Consider the following 17,340-nt stretch of genomic DNA (forward strand, 5'->3'; position numbering starts at 1 on the left):
GGGAATTATAGCTTAAAATAAATGCATCACACATTACAGAGGAAAAATCTGCCTGCCATGTTCACTGTGACAGATTCCTGTGACAAACTGCAGAGTAGAAATTATAATTTGTTTTGGTGTCAAGGATCCTGAATTCTAAAGAACTCCAGCAAGACTTATATAGTAAATGGAAAAACTTTATTGATAGCTAAATGTGATTGTGCTTGTGCATATTCATTTTAGTAATACCACAAATAACATTTTAAAGTGATTGGTTTGAAGCCAGCTGCTCCTAGAGGTCTTCTGTTTTTTAAACTTTAAATTTTGAGTTAGTTAGACATTCCTCGAAAACCAGTGCTTTCCAGAAACAACCACATACAGCAATAATAATAAATACAATCTACGACTGCATGCATAATACTCTCAATAGCCTAACAGGGCGCACATTGATTGATTGATTGCTTTCCTATTATCCCTCTCCACACGCACTGACATCGTGACGTCAGACTCATATTGTATGCTGATGTTGAAGGAGTAGAAACAGTGTGTTAAATTATACTTTAAAGTGGAGCAAATCAAATCAAGGAAAGGTAGAAAATGTCAGGAGTGACAAAGCTCAAAATATTTAACTTAGTAAGCAGTAACTATGAACATTGTTTTATGGTGTACAAGGATACAGTACTGTGCAAAATTCTGCCACCGATTTTCTGTCCAGTTCTTGTGTAATTTGGCATAATACACCTTTTTTTCCTGGTTTCTCTTCCTTAAGAATGGCTTCTCGACAGCCACGCATCGAGATCATTTCAGTGAACAGTAAATGGAACAACTGAAGGGCCAGATGCCTCTCTCAGGTCCTATATAAGGTCTTTGGAGTGTTTCCTTAAGGACATGACCTTTAGATGCTGTTTATCTGCTGTAGATCATTTTTAGGCCTGCCACTTCTTCTTTTGTCAGCCACTTGTCCAGTTTCCACATTTTTTAAGGACACATTGCACACCATACCCAGATATGCCAGGTATTTGGCTAACAGGCCTTTGGGAATCACATTATTAGTGCAAAACTACTATTTTGTGCCTGTCAAACTGTTATCTTTGGCATTTTTGTCGATTCAACCAAAGAAATCAGGTGTTCTTTTTGACAGGCAATTTAAAAATGCGTATTTGCTAAGTTGGCTGTTATGAGTGGACAAAACACTGGTTCATTCCTTAAGTTAGGTGCATGGTTAGCATGAATGTATGCACTTAAATGTCTAGTCCTGAGTCCCACCGGCTATGGATTAAAAATTGAGGAAAAAAATAAGTTGTGGAGGGGAATAGAGAATTTAACAGTGGATACATTTGTTGGCTTTCACCATATTTGCTGGTACACTGGTATGTTTGATGTGCTGCTGGACTTAAACTAAAATTAAAATTAAGTAAAATATTATGAAATGTCTGTTTACTTTCACTTTCATTGGCTGCTGTTTTTTTATATATCAGAGCAGGATTCATTTAATTTGCAAAACACAGGTTGTAGCTGCTCTGCCAGATATTTCTTCCTTCACTTCACAATTATTCCATTCTGGTGGTTAAAAAAAAGTGAGTAAAAAAATAACAATTTTCGTTATTGCAGTTCTGCATTCATGGCTGCAAGTTTTGGGCACTTTTATTGGCAATTTTTATTTATTTGCCAATAAAAAGTTTGTGAAACTTGTGAATTGTGGTTGTGATTGTTCTTCACTATATCATATAAACATAAAAAAAAAGATCTAAATAAAACTGAAGCAGCAAAGGGCACAAAAAATAAATTTTGTGCCACTGCCAAATGGCAGAAACATGGTGCTATTATAATCAAAATGCCAAGTTAAAGTACTGTATTATCATAACTATTAACAACAACAACAAAATACACAAAAAGATTTACCTCAATTATACATAATAGGCTAAATAAATAAGATTTTGGGTGTTCTACATTTGCCTAAAAATGGCTCTTTTGATAGTAAATGTCCCCAGCCAATGAAGTTGATCTACATAGTAAACGTTGCTGGAATTCTGACCTCTTTAAATAGAAGAATGTAAAATTGTGCCCATACTCTGGATCATGAATCCTGAATTCAACATCCAAGCACAGCAGCACAGTTATAATCCATAATGAGCACAAAATTGTACATTACAGCAGGTTCATGTGTTTAAAAAGCTGGATTTTGCAAATTTGAACCACATAACCCTCAACCAACTCAAAAACTGAAGAAGACTAATATTATGTAATCATTTATGAACTAATAAACACATAGCATCAGCTCTAGGAAGAAAATTTCATCCAGGCGGGCAACTAATTCTTGGTTAAGAAAAAAAAATGGCAAAGCGTAGAAGAAAAAGTGGCTCAGAATTAATTACAAGCCACCACAGCCTGCAGCAGCAGACACTGCAGAGGAAACAAGTGACCCAGACATTCTTAGAAAAAGCAGAGAGAAGACGTGGATGGCACTGATAAGGCTAATGTCTCCACAGAGGGGTAATTGCACTCTACTGCACACTTGTAAAGGTTTCATCAAAGAGTGCGACCGCTTGGCATAATGCGTTCCTACTTTCTTTATTTAATGAGATGGATTTTTTTGTTTTTGTTTTTAAAGAAGTTCAGTGTGCAGTCTTTCTTTTATCATTTCAGGAAGTTATATGGAGTAGTAGTCCATCATGTATCGGTGCTAAAATGCGCTTATTCCTGTATATTGTTGATAAAAGATGGATTATAGATTTGAAGTTTCCACTGCTCAAACATAAATACTTACAGCTTCCACAAATCTCATTTTAATATGTATGGATACTAAGGTAGCGAGGTTATTAAAAACACGATTTAATGATTAAAAACGACATGATGTGAAAATGTGTCTTCCAGGTATGCTTATTGGTTTCGTCAATAAGCTTTTTTGTATAAAGACGAATTGTAGACAGTTTGCTCTTTGCTGATTTCCTATTTTCTGTATGTTTTTCACCCTTAAATGTTTCAGATCATCAAAGAAATTTAAATATTAGTCAAAGATAACACAAGTAAACACAAACTGCAGTTTCTAAATGAAGCTGTTTATTATTAAGGGTAAAAAAATCCAAACCTACATGCCCCTGTGTGAAAAAATTGATTGGCCCCTAAACCTAACAACTGGTTTGCCACCCTAAGCAGCAACAACCGCAATCAAGCCTTTTCGATAACTGCCAATGAGTCTTTTACAGCACTTGTGGAGGAATTTTGGCCCACTCATCTTTGCAGAATCGTTGTAATTCAGCCACATTAATGAAGATCTTTTTTGGCAAATCTGAGACAAGACTTTATGTTCTCTTCAATGGATACCATTTTTGCCCAGTGTCCTGAACTCTGGCCTTAACTGAAACATGTGAACCCTACGGTTCATTAATGTTGTTCTACTTTCTTTTGTGACCTCCTGGATAGGGATGGGTATCGTTTAGGTTTTATCCGATACCGGTGCCAAACCAGTACTTTTGAAACGGTGCCGGTGCTTAAACGGTGCTCGAACCGGTGCTTAAAGAATGGAGAACACAAACTTTGTCCAAAAACCTCACATGTTTAGCTGTTTTTTTGTAAAAAGATAACAATGTTAGCCTTTTCTGCAGCTATAGGGCATATATGGTATCACTCTTGGCTGGAAGCAGTGCTTAAACAATGGAAAAAATACAAACTTTGTCCAAAAACCTCTCATGTTTAGCTGTTTCCCTCTTTTTCTTTGGTCATTTTAGCCTTTTTGGCCAGGGTGAAGGGAGTATCTGCCATCAAACAAGAAGACAGCCGCATGTAACTACGACGGTGTTTGCTAGTTCACCTTACATGCATTAATTTAATAACGTGGTTAGCCTACTCAACGTAAATTACACACGAACAACATTAAGCTACTCACGCAGAGAAGAATGGCTGCTGCTGCCATCATCATCCTCATCATTTCTGCTACACTGGCAGGGCTAGGGGCCAGGACTCTATTCTTCAGGTTCTTGGGGGATGTTGCTAACTCGGTGCATTTCTCGGCTTTTAAAAAAACGCTATGCGTCGCCAGGTTCGTCGTCAGATTCAAGGTGTTACCTCCTTTGCACAGTATCACAGTATCACCTTAAAGCACTTGTTGCAGCCTGCTGAGGTTGCATCTTTTGCTGTGAAGTACAGCCAGACTTTTGACCGCTTCGCCTTGGGCATTTTTAATCTGTAGCTGTGCTGTAAAAGAACGTACGTACCTGTGCCCGCCTACTATCCTTGCAAAGGTAAAATGATTGGCTAGAATCCAAAGTGTATGACATCTCAGGGAAAAAAAAAAAAGCACAGAAATAAAGCACCGAAATGTGCGCTGCTTTTCGGTCTGGTTACTACCGTTTATGTCAGAACCGATACCGGTACCCATCCCTACTCCTGGATGAGTCGTCGATGTGCTTTTGGAGGAATTTTGGTAGTCCAGTCATTCCTGGAAAGCTTCGCCACTGTTCCAAGTTTTCTCCATTTGTGTGTAATGGCTCTCACTGTGGTCCACTGGAGCTCGAAGGCTTAGAAATAGCTTTCCAGACTGGTAGATGTCTGTGATTTTGTTTCTCATGTGTTTCTTTAGATTGTGGCATGATGTGTTGCTTTTAGAGATCTTTTATGCTGCTTTGCTTTGTCAGACAGGTTCTATGTAAGTGATTTCTTAATTCAGCAGGTCTGCCAGTGATCATCCCTGAATGTATTCAGATTTTCAAAAAAAAGTGGTTAATCACAGTTAATTCGCAATAGGACCAGGTAGTTTTGGAAACCTTTTCTCCCTTAATGAATGAAATCATCATTTAAAAACTGCATTTTGTATTTCCTCAGGTTATCTTTGTATAATATTAAAATGAGTCTGATGATCTGAAACATGCAAGTGTCACAAATATGCAAAAAACTAGGAAATCGGTAAGAAGGCAAACACTTTTTCACACCACTGTATATGGAGGCTCTTTAATAATTCAACACTGTCTGGTGTCACCCACTGAAACAAACACCCCTTAAGCTAACCCCACCCACGGATCTGCAGTTGGCACCATCTGAAAGCTTTTCGAGGGTGTCATTTGAAAATCATGGCTCTGGGCAGTTGATCGCTAAGACGCTGTACCACCTTTGATGCAAATGTTAAAAAAGCTGTTAAGTAGTTGTGTTTAAGTAATATTAAAAAAAAATGCTTTCATATAAGCACAATAACCAGCACAACAGCAACCTAAAAAAGGGGAGACTCAGATGGTGGTATCGGGAATGTGTTAGGGCTCAGCGGGTGAGGCAGTGAAGCCCTGCATCCAACCACGAAATGCATTGAATGCTGGACAAAGGAAGGAAGCCAGAAGGAAGGCAAAGACAACACGGAAACACCAGCTATAATAGAACAGTGTGAGGGAAGCTTAAGGTGGGATGTGAAAGATCACTGGCTATAAGCACCCAGGAGGGGGCATGAGCTGTACAGACCAACGAAAGATTAACAAGTGAAACCTGTTTTTCCACAGATTTGGCACAATGACCCCGGACCACAGCTTCTCTCCACCCACTCCCTCAGCTTGTAACCATCTAGGGAGAGGACATGTGGGTGTGGGTGGTGTAGTCCTACAATATCTCTATTTTCTTTAAAGTTACACAGACAAAATGAAAATACTTTCAAAGGAAGAACAGAGCAGAGTGTTCTTAAATAGGCTCAAAACATTTGGTGTATGCAGCATAACCCAGCATCAAAGCACAATGGGGGTTTTTGTGCATGTGTTCAAGGCAGTAGGATGGAGGATAAGTGCAGCGAGCTAGAAAAAAAATGTCTGGCTCTGACAAGGCAGGTGCAAGAGGGGAGGATAAAACTGAAGTCCTTTTTTAGTCATTGTCTTCCATTTGAAGTCTCTAATAAACTGATGTGGCGCTCAGTTGTTATTAACTCTTTGAATTCTGGGATTAAAGAGAAAGGCATTTCCCCTCTAGGTGTGCTCACTAAAGACATATATGCTGACATGATGAAAGCATATGCAAGACAAATTAAACCCTCAGCTCTTTTTAAAAATATATACCTGGTCACCTACACACTCCTTATAGAATAAATTGAACTCTTGTATTCAAAGCATAACGTCACTCCTAAGAGGCACACTCTTGAAACGGCGTGCATTTGATGTAAATGGTGGCGACACCAGTAAAGCTGTGTAAAAACCTACAAAATCCACATCAAGGTGTAAATTATGGAGAGATTAGCTTTAGGAAAATATAATGATTTGGGTTATATTAGACTCTTATTTAGCCATATGTTAAGAACATGCATGGACATGGTCAAGGCAACGTGCTGAAGATCAAACTGAGTGTCCGAATGAGGACGAAAGGCAGTTTCAATTACTTTAAATGTGGCATGGTTGAGTATTTCAAAATCTGGTGCTCTACTGGGATTTTCCCAAACAACCATCTCTAGGGTTTACAGAGAATGGTCTGAAAAAGAGAAAACTTCCAGTGAGCTGCGGTTCTCTGGGTGAAAATTGATGTTGATGCCAGAGGGCAGAGGAGAATGGCCAGACTGCTTTGAGCAGGAAGGCAACAGTAACTGATCACCATTAAACAATCATTCGTTAAAACTAAAGTATGCAGAATGCACACAACATTGAACCTTGAAGCAGATGGGCTACAGTGGCAGAATACCACATCAGGTGCCACTCCTGTCAAGAAACCGAGCACAGTCATCCAGGTCATCGTAGTCTAAGGAGCATGGAAAGAAAAGCGTCTGGACTTCTTTAAATTGCTTGAAGACGTTTCACCTCTCATCCGAGAAGCTTCTTCAGGTCTAGGGTTAAATGGTGGAGAGTCCCAGATTTAAACCCTGTGGGAGTATCCCCCCCAAGAGGGACAAAAGGACCCCCTAATGGTCCTCTACCTAATCACACGAGCCAAGGTGTGAAAACGGGTGTAGGTCACAGTCAGCCAAGGTTTCAGGTGAGCTCATTGTGAAACCTAGCCCCACCCTATCATGTGATTTCCTGAGGTCAAATGGCCCAGGATGTGATTGGGCGTTAAGGCGTCTGGGAAGGGACTGGATTATAGATGGCAGACAGTTGTTGTCGTAAGCCACCGCCTCTGTTCAAAGATGGTCGCTCACAGTGGACATAAATGGCCTCTTTTACTCCTCTTTCAAACCAAGATATTTTCTTGGCACGCTTTAGGCCCCTTAGTACAAAGTGATTTCAATTTGATTCATTACAAACTGTACTGTACTCACTATACTCAAATGGCCTCCACAGCCACCAGAACTCTTCTGCGATGTGGTGGAACAAATCTGAAGCAACTGTGTGATGCTTTCATGTCAATATAGACCAGAATGTCAGAGAAATGTTTTTAGCTCCTCATCGAATCCAAGCCATGAAGAATTAAGGTAGCTTTGCAAAAGAAACAAACCACTACTAGCAAGATGTATCTAATAAAATGTCTTGTGAACGTGTAAGAATAGTGTAAAACTATATGTTAAGCACATGCATGCAAACCTGTATTGACAGCGACCTTCTCCTCCATTTTACTTGTTATGCCTGAGGCGATGACCATCTTTCCGAAAAGATTAAAGGGTTTATATTTTACATGACTACAGGAGGTTGCCCAAGTAAATAGCCATCATTTTAACCACCCCTTAAGAAATGCAGATGATTATTATTTTTTGATGTTTTGATAGGGCACCTGAAGTGGAACATGCAGCATTATATATACTGGGTGCACATCTGTAGCTATTTCTGTGCATATGTTTCTTCCATCTGCAATTCAGAGTATACATTTCCACATGAGCAGCTACTTCAAATACACACTTGTAAACAGCTGGGACTTGTATATATCAAGTATTTTACAAAGGAAATGAAACGAAAAAGAGAAAATGAACTGTAAGTACATACTGAAACACCCCTCTGTGTCCACTGTTATTTGAATCAACACCTCTGTGGTAATAAAATGTGTCTCAAATGAAAGAGATGGGTTATACACCCATGAGACAGGCTGCACGGCAACAGACATGCGCTGACATGAAGGAATAGGGTCACACAGGCAACGAGGACATGACACCAACTCCATTTGCATCAGCTTGAAGCTTGAGTGGTTCTAACTAACTAGTCTTCTAAGAAGAGTTCCTCTCAGGAGTGAGCATGCTATATAAATACTTCATCATATCAGAATATTTTAATGAATGCTTCGGTGTGATTCAAGGCTACGTTCTCTTGAACCATAGTCGGTTTTATTATAATTTTATTATTATTAATATTATGAAGTAATGCGTTTTTCATCTAATTTTGTTTGCCAAAGACTTTCTCGACATAATTAGAGAATCGTTCATTTTGATTCATTAGTTTTTATCAGATTGACATTGTTTAATGAACTTCAAACATCTGGGAAAGGTTTGATGGAACAGCTTCAATTAGCACCCATGTAGTATGTCTCAGAAAGTGTGAAAGTATAAAGTATTGAAGCTGTGCTTCTGCCATCAGATAATCAAGCAGAGTACAATTATGAATAGGAAATGGATCAGGACTATTAGCCGCTTGTTCAGCAGGGGTGTTGTGTCAGCTGAAGGGGAGATATGATAACTTCTACAGGTATCCCAGTGATTATTAAAAAGAAAGGACAGTGCAGCCTGAATGTTAAATCCAAATTTGAGCATGGCAGTGCATAATTCTGAATGAACTCGTTAACATTTAAATACGGGGTAGAGTCGCACTTTGTTGTCCATTAAAAATCTTCACACCTTGGCCTGAAGTGTTAAGACATGCTCTTTCAGTAAACGTACAAGCAGTTTTGAGCTGCTAGCTCAAAGACTGTCCTTGTTGAAGAATGGTCAAATATCCTATTATGCACAGTTCAGGACCTGTGATTTGATCGTAATCCAAGGGGGATTATGGCTGCTCTGAATGCATAGGTTTGCTTTACTTCTTAATATGTAGGTGATAGTCAACATATTGATGGGGGAGGTTTTTTTCTGTCACTCTCTCTCTTTCTCTTTGCACTGTGTTTATCCAAGGTTCACAAGTAGCATGAAACAAGGCAAAATTGTGATGGGAGGGAACAAGCAAACTGGGTTACGCCAATGGGCTACGCCACTGTCTGCCAGTGGCAGACCTGCATGGCATGGCAGACTGCCAAGAGCTATTTATTTTATCCCCTGACATAGATATCTTCCCCCAGGAAACTTTGCCATGGCAATTGTTTCACAAAGTGAGGTGTTCTCCCCCCGCAGGGTATATGAGAGGGTGGCCAAATGATACTATTTTCTTGCACAACTAGTGAGCAGCGGCAACAGCTTCCTCTGGGAGCCAAACGGTGTATGGGGAAAAAAAGAGGCTTATCATTCATGAGAACCGTGAACCCAGCACTAAGTCACATGCAATCGCTTTAGTGATGTACAATCAGACAGCGAAAGAGAGAGAGAGCAGCACAGGAAGCTCTGTAACTGGAATGACAGAATTATCTCATGACTTAGTGTCTCACAGAGGGGTTCTCGGGGCGTTCACGGTCACTGTGCCAGAGCTCTGACTGCGGCCTGTTGTAAGATAATAGTGTTAATTTTGATAAGAATAAAGGGAAAGAATTGAGAGGGCAATTTCTTTAGGAAACCATTAATGTAATCTTGTGTTGGATTAATTCTTGAGTGAATCAGGAGTGCTGTGAGGGCCAGTGTGGAGTTTATTCACAAAGTGTCCCCTCCTAATCTGCCGCTTTAAAATGTAAAATGTAATTAAAGACGCTCTGCCTGACTAACCGGGGATACATCAGCGAGAGAACACGCTCGACCTGACTGGGGATTGCTGCTAAACTCATAGAGAATTATCAGCCTTATGTGTTATATCCTAAGCTTCACTTCTGTGTACTTACATAGCTACTTACATTGGACATTTTGTTTTTCATTTTAATCGTTACAGCAGTGGAATCTGGCTACATTTCCGGGTCTTTTGCTGAGTATAACTAATTGAGTATCTGAGTTTCACTAACTGCCTGCGCAACTTTCTTCATTTCTTGCAGAGTTGCACTTCTCACGGATCGTCTGTTAAGGGCGGCAAAGTGGCACCAGGGGCATCAACAGTAGCTCCACCTATTCTCAGCAAAGCACTGTCTAAAGGGAAACGCTTCAGGTACAATTATGACATGCGCTTTTTTTTTTCCTGCCCTGTTTCATATCTGGTGCTGAGTCAGCATGTTTGAGCCATAAGGGGCAGTGAGGTGAGAAATTTAATCATCCCATGTAGTGTAATATGTATATCGTCGAGACCTCTAACAAAAGAAAACAGATCACATACACATAGAGGTTAGATCTTATATCTGTGTGCATTTTATTGTATGATTATTGGTTCAGCGAGCATGACATAAAAAAGAAAAAACAGGGTAGAGGCTGTCAAACTAGTTGAGGATGGAGACGTCTTTATTTACATGGCATTCAAGTAAATTGTTCAAAGTAATTAAATGTGTCCTCGGGCATCTCCTGAAATGACTAGTTGAACGCAGATAGGAGTGAACATAATAACACTCCTCCAAGGAGAAGTGAATTTAATGTCCAGAGTTAAACACTGACTCAACCAAATTTTTATGCCATCCTTCAAATGACAGAAGATTCAAGGAAATTAACAGCGCTTTTGCTACGAGGGATATCGCAAGCAGGGTTGCTTTGTGATCACAGCACTCAGTATCAAATGCTGCAGTTTCCAATCCTCAGAAGAACACAGGGATGTGGATATAGGCCGCGCTACAATGGCCTCATCTGAGCTGTTTACAGAGACGTTTCATTTGCTTTGATGATATGGATGCAGGCACACTTTGACAGTTAATGCCATTCAGTCACACGACATGTAAGCCTGCCATCTTTTCAAAGAAGTTTATTTTCCTTAGAAGCTATTACACTGATTGTTGCCAAATCGCATACAATGTTTGATCCTCATACTTGTTGCCTGTTACCTGAGATGATTGGTACCAAATCTGAATAACAGTGTTGGAGCTGCACATTATGTTACAATGCAAGATATAGCACTGTGCAAAAGTCTTGAGTCACCCTTTTCTTTATATTTTGTGTGGGAAATGGTACATAATTGCAGTGATTAAAACTTGCAAACATGCATGGAAATGAAGCACAAACAGGCAAACGCAAGGCGTTCGCGCTTCTTTCAATAGTCTTCAAAAATAGTTCTCCAGGCTTGTTGAAGGAAATTCAAAGCTCTGCTTTGGATGTTGGCTGCCTTTTGTTCTGTTCTCTGTCAAGATGTTCCCACTGCTGCAGTATTGTTGAGGTCTGGGCTCTGGCCAGATCAGTCTATGACTGATAGTGCTCCATTGTGTGCTTTTTCTTTTCAGGTATACTTAAACTTCACTGGGAATATGTTTTGAATCATTTTCATGCTGAAATATAAAGCCGTTACCAATCAGATGCTTTCCAGATGGCATTACACACTGGATTAAAATCTAATTATTTTTCAATCAGTTTTGACCAGATCGGCAACACCACTGGCTGAAATTTAGCCCCAAACCACCACAGAGCCTCCACCATGTTTTAAAGATGGTTGTAGACACTTAATGTTCCGGATCTCCTCCATTTATACTGGTTAAATAGTTGTAATACTGTTTTATGACTTGTCAAACTGCATTAGCGTTCACATTTTCCATAGATTCAACAAAAGAAAGGGAAGCAAATTATCTATTTTTGCAAGAGGCTGCTAATAGTTTTTTGCCAAGTTGTTATGTGTGGACAAAATGCTGATTCACCTCTTGAGTCAGGTGCCTTTTTTATGCTTGAATGAATTTATAGGTCAGTGTTGTGGCTAGACAAAAAAAACTCTGAAAACGGAGAACTGTTGCTCAACTCACCACTTTCATAATATTAGAAGAAAATCTGGCTCATTAAAAGTGAAATAGAAAGAAATCAGGGGTGACTCAATACTTTTAAACAGAACTGTTGTGCATAAGTTTTAACATATTTATTTAAAACCTCATTATTTTTGGTTTAGTGTAATGGATTTTCCATATTCTGCATCAAAAACACAGAATACAGCATGTACAGAGATTAAAAGAGCCTATGTTAGGGTAGAAAACGGAGCTTGTCTCTATATACCGAGGAAGTTTTTTTTGTGTGTGTGGCTGCCTGCGATGCCACCTTTAGTGAAAGCCCCACTGTGGCAGCAGTTATTCTGTTTTAATGGACCAGTGCTGTGTCAAAGAGGAAAGTTTTTCACAAAAAAAGGTTGTCATATGTGGCTGCGGGGATGGTACCATCTCCCTCTGGTGTTTTATTCTCCGCAGTGTCGTGCAGGTGCCTCATGAAGGGCAGCTGACAGTCAATCATCTGTTCAGCTTGCTCTCAAAGTAGGCCGAGGCAGGGGAGAACTAGACTGTGATGGATGATGTTGAGATGCTTTCAGCTATTGACCTGAAAGTGGACCACAACGTGAGCTATCAGGAGAAATGCACCATAAAAATGTGTCAATATGGCCTATCAATACTGCTGAAAATGGTCCCTGTGTCTCATTGGTTTATAATTAGGTTGGATTATATGCAAACTGATTCACTTGTAATGCAGATTGCCTCTGTTGAGCTGAGATTTTGTTAAATGTCACAATACGATTCTAAAACAGCTGTAACGTAATCTTTAACCAACTTAGCATTGATACGTTAGTGCGTCTGAACCTTCGATAATTAGCATTAAGCACATTTAAGGCTGACAGGATTTGTTGTTTTGCACAAGCAAATGTTATCCTTTAATACACGTCACCAAAGGCATTAGCAATATCTTGCCTTGAAGTCAATGGAAATGTTTGCACTAGAAGATATTTGTTTAAAACCAACAAATATCATCCAATGTTGGCACTAGTGGAAAATCCAGAAGATCTTATCAACATCTGTGAAACATGGTTTCTTGCAGAGAGCTTCTCCGTGAAAAATAGTTAGAAAAGGACAGTCTTCTTCAAAAAAAGACTTGGCAGGTGATTGGTTGAACCATCTGCGCAATAGTCCCACCATGGACTAAACTCAAACAGCAGATCAACAAACCACAGGACAACCAAGGAACATCAAAGAGGGGAAACAACAACATAATTGGAGTAGCTTAAAGCTCTGAAAGCTAGCAAGATGTATTAAAGAAAATATGCATATAAAGGACTCCTGCAGGTACTTAACAAACTCCTTGTTAGGTAATTACGTATAAGATCCATTATTAAATGTAAACCAGACCTTTAGTTGACCTTATACACTCCATAGTTCCTCATAGGACTCCTATTTCTTCGTACCGACTTCAGTTCAGCTATGATTGCGTGCAGTAGTTGACAAACTTAGTAGGATGGATTCTCTGGTGATTATGAATCTCGTGTGAATCCAGTTGTCTTGTAAGGTAAATCAACTTAAGTAGAATTAATCCTTTGAGGACTACTATTGCACAAAATCGCATGACTGTCCCTAGATTAAGTCTCTGGACAAAAGAAAAGTGTTTTTGTGAATTTACTAATATAATCGAAATATAGCTCACTCTCTTCAGCCTATTCGTGGGCATGCTGCCTTTGATGGCAGCTGGGAATTTCTGGCTCTGACCAGAACTGAGATTTTTCAGCCCTGATTTCCACGATTTAAGTCATTCACCCAAAAATGATTGGTAATACAATGCTGGTTAAATATGAACTAAAATCCTTGTGCCATGTGTTATCCAGCACATCAATGCCAAAAGCAATTAAATCTTTATTTTGTTCACCTAATATAATATAATATAGTATATAATATAATATTAGACAAAGGATGTATTGAGCTTGTTTTTCCTGCTCTTCTGTTCCTGCAGTTAACTGAACTACACGCCTGTTGATTCACATTGTTGATTGCAGTAAAAAAAGCTCAAGGCAACCATCGTTCATCAAAGGTTTAGAGGTCAAAAATCATTTCGATTCGTAACTTCCCACTTGCGTGTCCTATTGAATGCGGTAATATGTACGAGTTGCTTTGATGAAAACAGTGGACTCTTGCTGCCACAAGTCAATTGCTGTTTTCATTTAAATTCAATTGATTACAATGATTCCTTTGTCATGACGGTATTATGAGAAAATTGTAGTAAGAAGCCTAATCAATGTGCTGAAAGCCAGCACGTGTGGCTTGTACATGTTGAGTAGGGGACATAATCCGTATCCATAGTGAATATCAGAAGTGCTATGTGGGTGTATCCTGCTGGTTTAGTAGAAAATGGTGTTTACTCTGAAAATGTGGCATACTTTTTCCATTTTTTTAACTCACCTCAGGTTCTTTGTCACATGCCATCGCCCTCTGTTTTCCTGCCGTTTCTCTCTCTCTGCGATATGTCGTAAAGGCATTAACAGACGGAGGAAGTGGTTTATAAAAGTACTGGATTACCCTACCAACCAGGCTTACCCATTTAACATCAGGGGGTTGCACAGTCTTGTTGAATTGTGGAGATAAGCAGCTGCCTTTCTGTTTTAAAAGGTTCAACTTTTATCATTCAGTAATTACAACAGCCCCAAAAACTCATGTTTTAATTTTGTTCCAGTTCTCGGTTAATCCTAATTAAAAAAAAATCAGCATGCTAATAGCCAACAAAACGGACAATATTTAGCTGTATTCATATCAACTTTTTACAACATCAGTCGATATAAAAGCCAGCAAACACTAGAGCCAACATTGTGTATGCTTTTTGTTCCACAGCCACGGACATCAGGAAATTACTGTAGCTGAGCGTTTTTTGGTTTTTTTTCACAGTGTTCCAGTGGTTTATCAATTATTAAGCAGTCATCCACTGGACTATTTAGCTTACTGCATGAAATAAAAGGAATCAGGGAGTTCAATTTAATGACTGGCAAGAAAATCCTAAAGTTTGAACATCTTGATTACTATTTCAACAACAAGAAAAATCAAACAATGCAACACTTCATACACAAGCCATTTTTGTGCCGTGCCAAATTATTCAAGAGCCAAAATCAAGCTGTGAGAGCGTGTGGTGCTGATTTTTGTTTAATGGTTCAATACAAAAAAAAGTTATTTACACGACAATAATAATATGTTTCAGCTCTTTTCAGTGGTTCAGATTAACTAGCACAATCAAGTGACATATTGATCACAGAGGATTTGCTGGTAGGCAACGATCAGGGGAGCCACGGTGTCTTAAAGAAATTCATAATAACATCAAAATAATTCAGTGTATTTTGTGATTACATATTCATTGGGAGCTGTTTGTCTTTGCATGATGTGCTCACACATCAGATTGCATTATGGCTCGGTATACCTTGGATTTAATACCATTGCTTCATTACTGCAGACATCCAGGGATCTGCTTTGAGGCAGACCACCTACTGCCCACAGACCAATTTAAAAACTGTGTGCCTAAACAGGAAGCTCAGTCTCTAAAGGCAGCTGCTTCTATCATTAACAGCAGTAGAATATCAGTATGTAAGCTAGAGGTCATTTTCAAGGTGCAGGATAACCCCTAACAATACATGGCATTTATTTGAAGTTCACAGAAAGAAAACACTAAAGCAGTGTTTTCTATATGTTCTGAACGATATAGGTCTGTATGTAAACTTTGTTAGCATGTTAGCACTTGTTTATCCATGCTAGTGCATGGCTCTTTGGATCAAAATGACAATTTAAAATGTAACATTAAATCTGCAGTGATTATCCTGTAATTTGAGTTGAATGGCTAAATCAAAAATTAGTGAAATAATCAAACTCTACAAGTAGGAGTGACACTGTCTTCTTGGTGATTCCCAGCTTCCAGCATCCATCACTGACAATAAAATGTGTAAACACAGATGTTAATTCAAAAATGATTGTTTAAAATGTTGAATGTTCGGTCCATGAATCCATCCATCCATTTTCTTCCGGGGGTAGCTCGCAGGGGCCACAGCCTAAGCAGAGAAGCCCAGACCGGCCTCTCCCCAGCCACCTCCTCCAGCGTATCCAGGGGAACACCAAGGCGGTCCCAGGCCAGCCGAGAGATATAATCTCTCCAGCATGTCCTGGGTCTGCCCAGAGGTGGGATATGCCCGGAACACCTCACTCAAGATGCGCCCAGGAGGCATCCTTGTCAGATGCCTGAACCACCTCAACTGTCTCCTTTCGATATGGAGGAGCAGCGGCTCTACTATGAGCCCCTCCCGGATGGCCTAACTCCTCACCCTTAGAGACAGGGCCCTTTGGAGAAAGCTCATTCCCGCCGCTTGTATCCGCGATCTCGTTCTTTCAGTCACTAACCAAAGCTCATAACCATAGGTGAGGTTACTCAAAGAAGGCTTCCCTATTGCTGTGTTGAAGAATAAAGGTGTTCGTACCAAATACCGACTTAAAATATTGACATTAAAAACCAGGAGAGACTCAAGACTTTTGCACATTCCTCTCAAGCAGCACAGGGCTTTTCATTTAAGCATGTATGTAACAAAACTTTTTATATTAATCTTTTAATTTTAAAGCAGCCCTCAAAGTACATGAAAAAGTATTTGTTTAATAGTGTAACACACCTCTCCTAGAATGCACCGCAGTAAGTACACAGCCTCTTCTCCAGCACCTGGTTCGAGGCAAAATCTCTGTGAGATTTTTTCAATAAAACCCAGGGAGAAACTAGTCCTGCATCTTTACATTCACAGGCAACAAAAACAGAGCATCATCACACTGCTAACCTCCACATTTGCCTTGGGATTAGACCTTTTCACAGCACATATTGCAGGGAAAGCACGGGTGTATTTTTTTAATATGAAAAAACAGCTGTATTCTTCTTAGGTGAGCCAGTTCCAAGAATGAATGAATGCTTGGCATGAAAACCATCTTTCTATGCTACATGTGCGCTTTGTGAATCTTAATTAATCTAAGCCCCCTTTTCAACAGGTAGAAGGGAGTGGAAAAAAAGGAAAGCGTAGGGAATGCATATTAATCTTGAAATTAAAACATTTACACTAAAGATTTTTTTTTTTTGGTGTCGTTTCAAGCGCATTCACGTTTCCTTTTAGGCACAGCTTGAGATTTCTCCCATAGTTGCTTCCCTTCTCTCTTGCGGGGGTGGGAAGAGTGTGGAGTTTGCATGTTATCTCTGTGCCTGCGTGGGTTCTCCCTGGGTGCTCCGGATTCCTCCCACAATCCAAAGCATGTTAGGTTAATTGATGATTCTAAATTGGCCATAGGTGCGAATGTGAGGTTGGATGTTTGTCTGTCTGTCTGCGTTAGCCCTGAGATAGACTGGCAACCTGTCTGCCGTGTACCGAGCCTTTCAGCCTAAATTAGATAAGCAGATGAAAATGGATGGATGAGTGGAAATGCTTCCATTCTTATGTAAATTGTATTGCTTATTGATAACTTACGATTCCTTTCACGTGTATCTGATACATCTGTCTCATAAGCTTTGATACTGGGGTAATTTCCGCGTCGAGTCAATTGAAT

General features: G+C 39.6%; 1 protein-coding gene across 1 annotated transcript in view; it reads left to right on the top strand.

Moving 5' to 3' along the window:
* The window catches only part of nrg3b (neuregulin 3b), a 195,983-nt gene that overhangs the window by 173,983 nt on the left and 4,660 nt on the right, over positions 1–17,340 (top strand). The window contains exon 7 of the mRNA XM_063483027.1: positions 9,964–10,073. Within this exon, the coding sequence (XP_063339097.1) occupies positions 9,964–10,073 (110 nt within the window). The remainder of the gene's footprint in view (positions 1–9,963; positions 10,074–17,340) is intronic.

The sequence above is a fragment of the Pelmatolapia mariae genome, linkage group LG8, assembly GCF_036321145.2.
Source record: "Pelmatolapia mariae isolate MD_Pm_ZW linkage group LG8, Pm_UMD_F_2, whole genome shotgun sequence".
In the NCBI taxonomy this organism is placed as follows: Eukaryota; Metazoa; Chordata; class Actinopteri; order Cichliformes; family Cichlidae; genus Pelmatolapia; species Pelmatolapia mariae.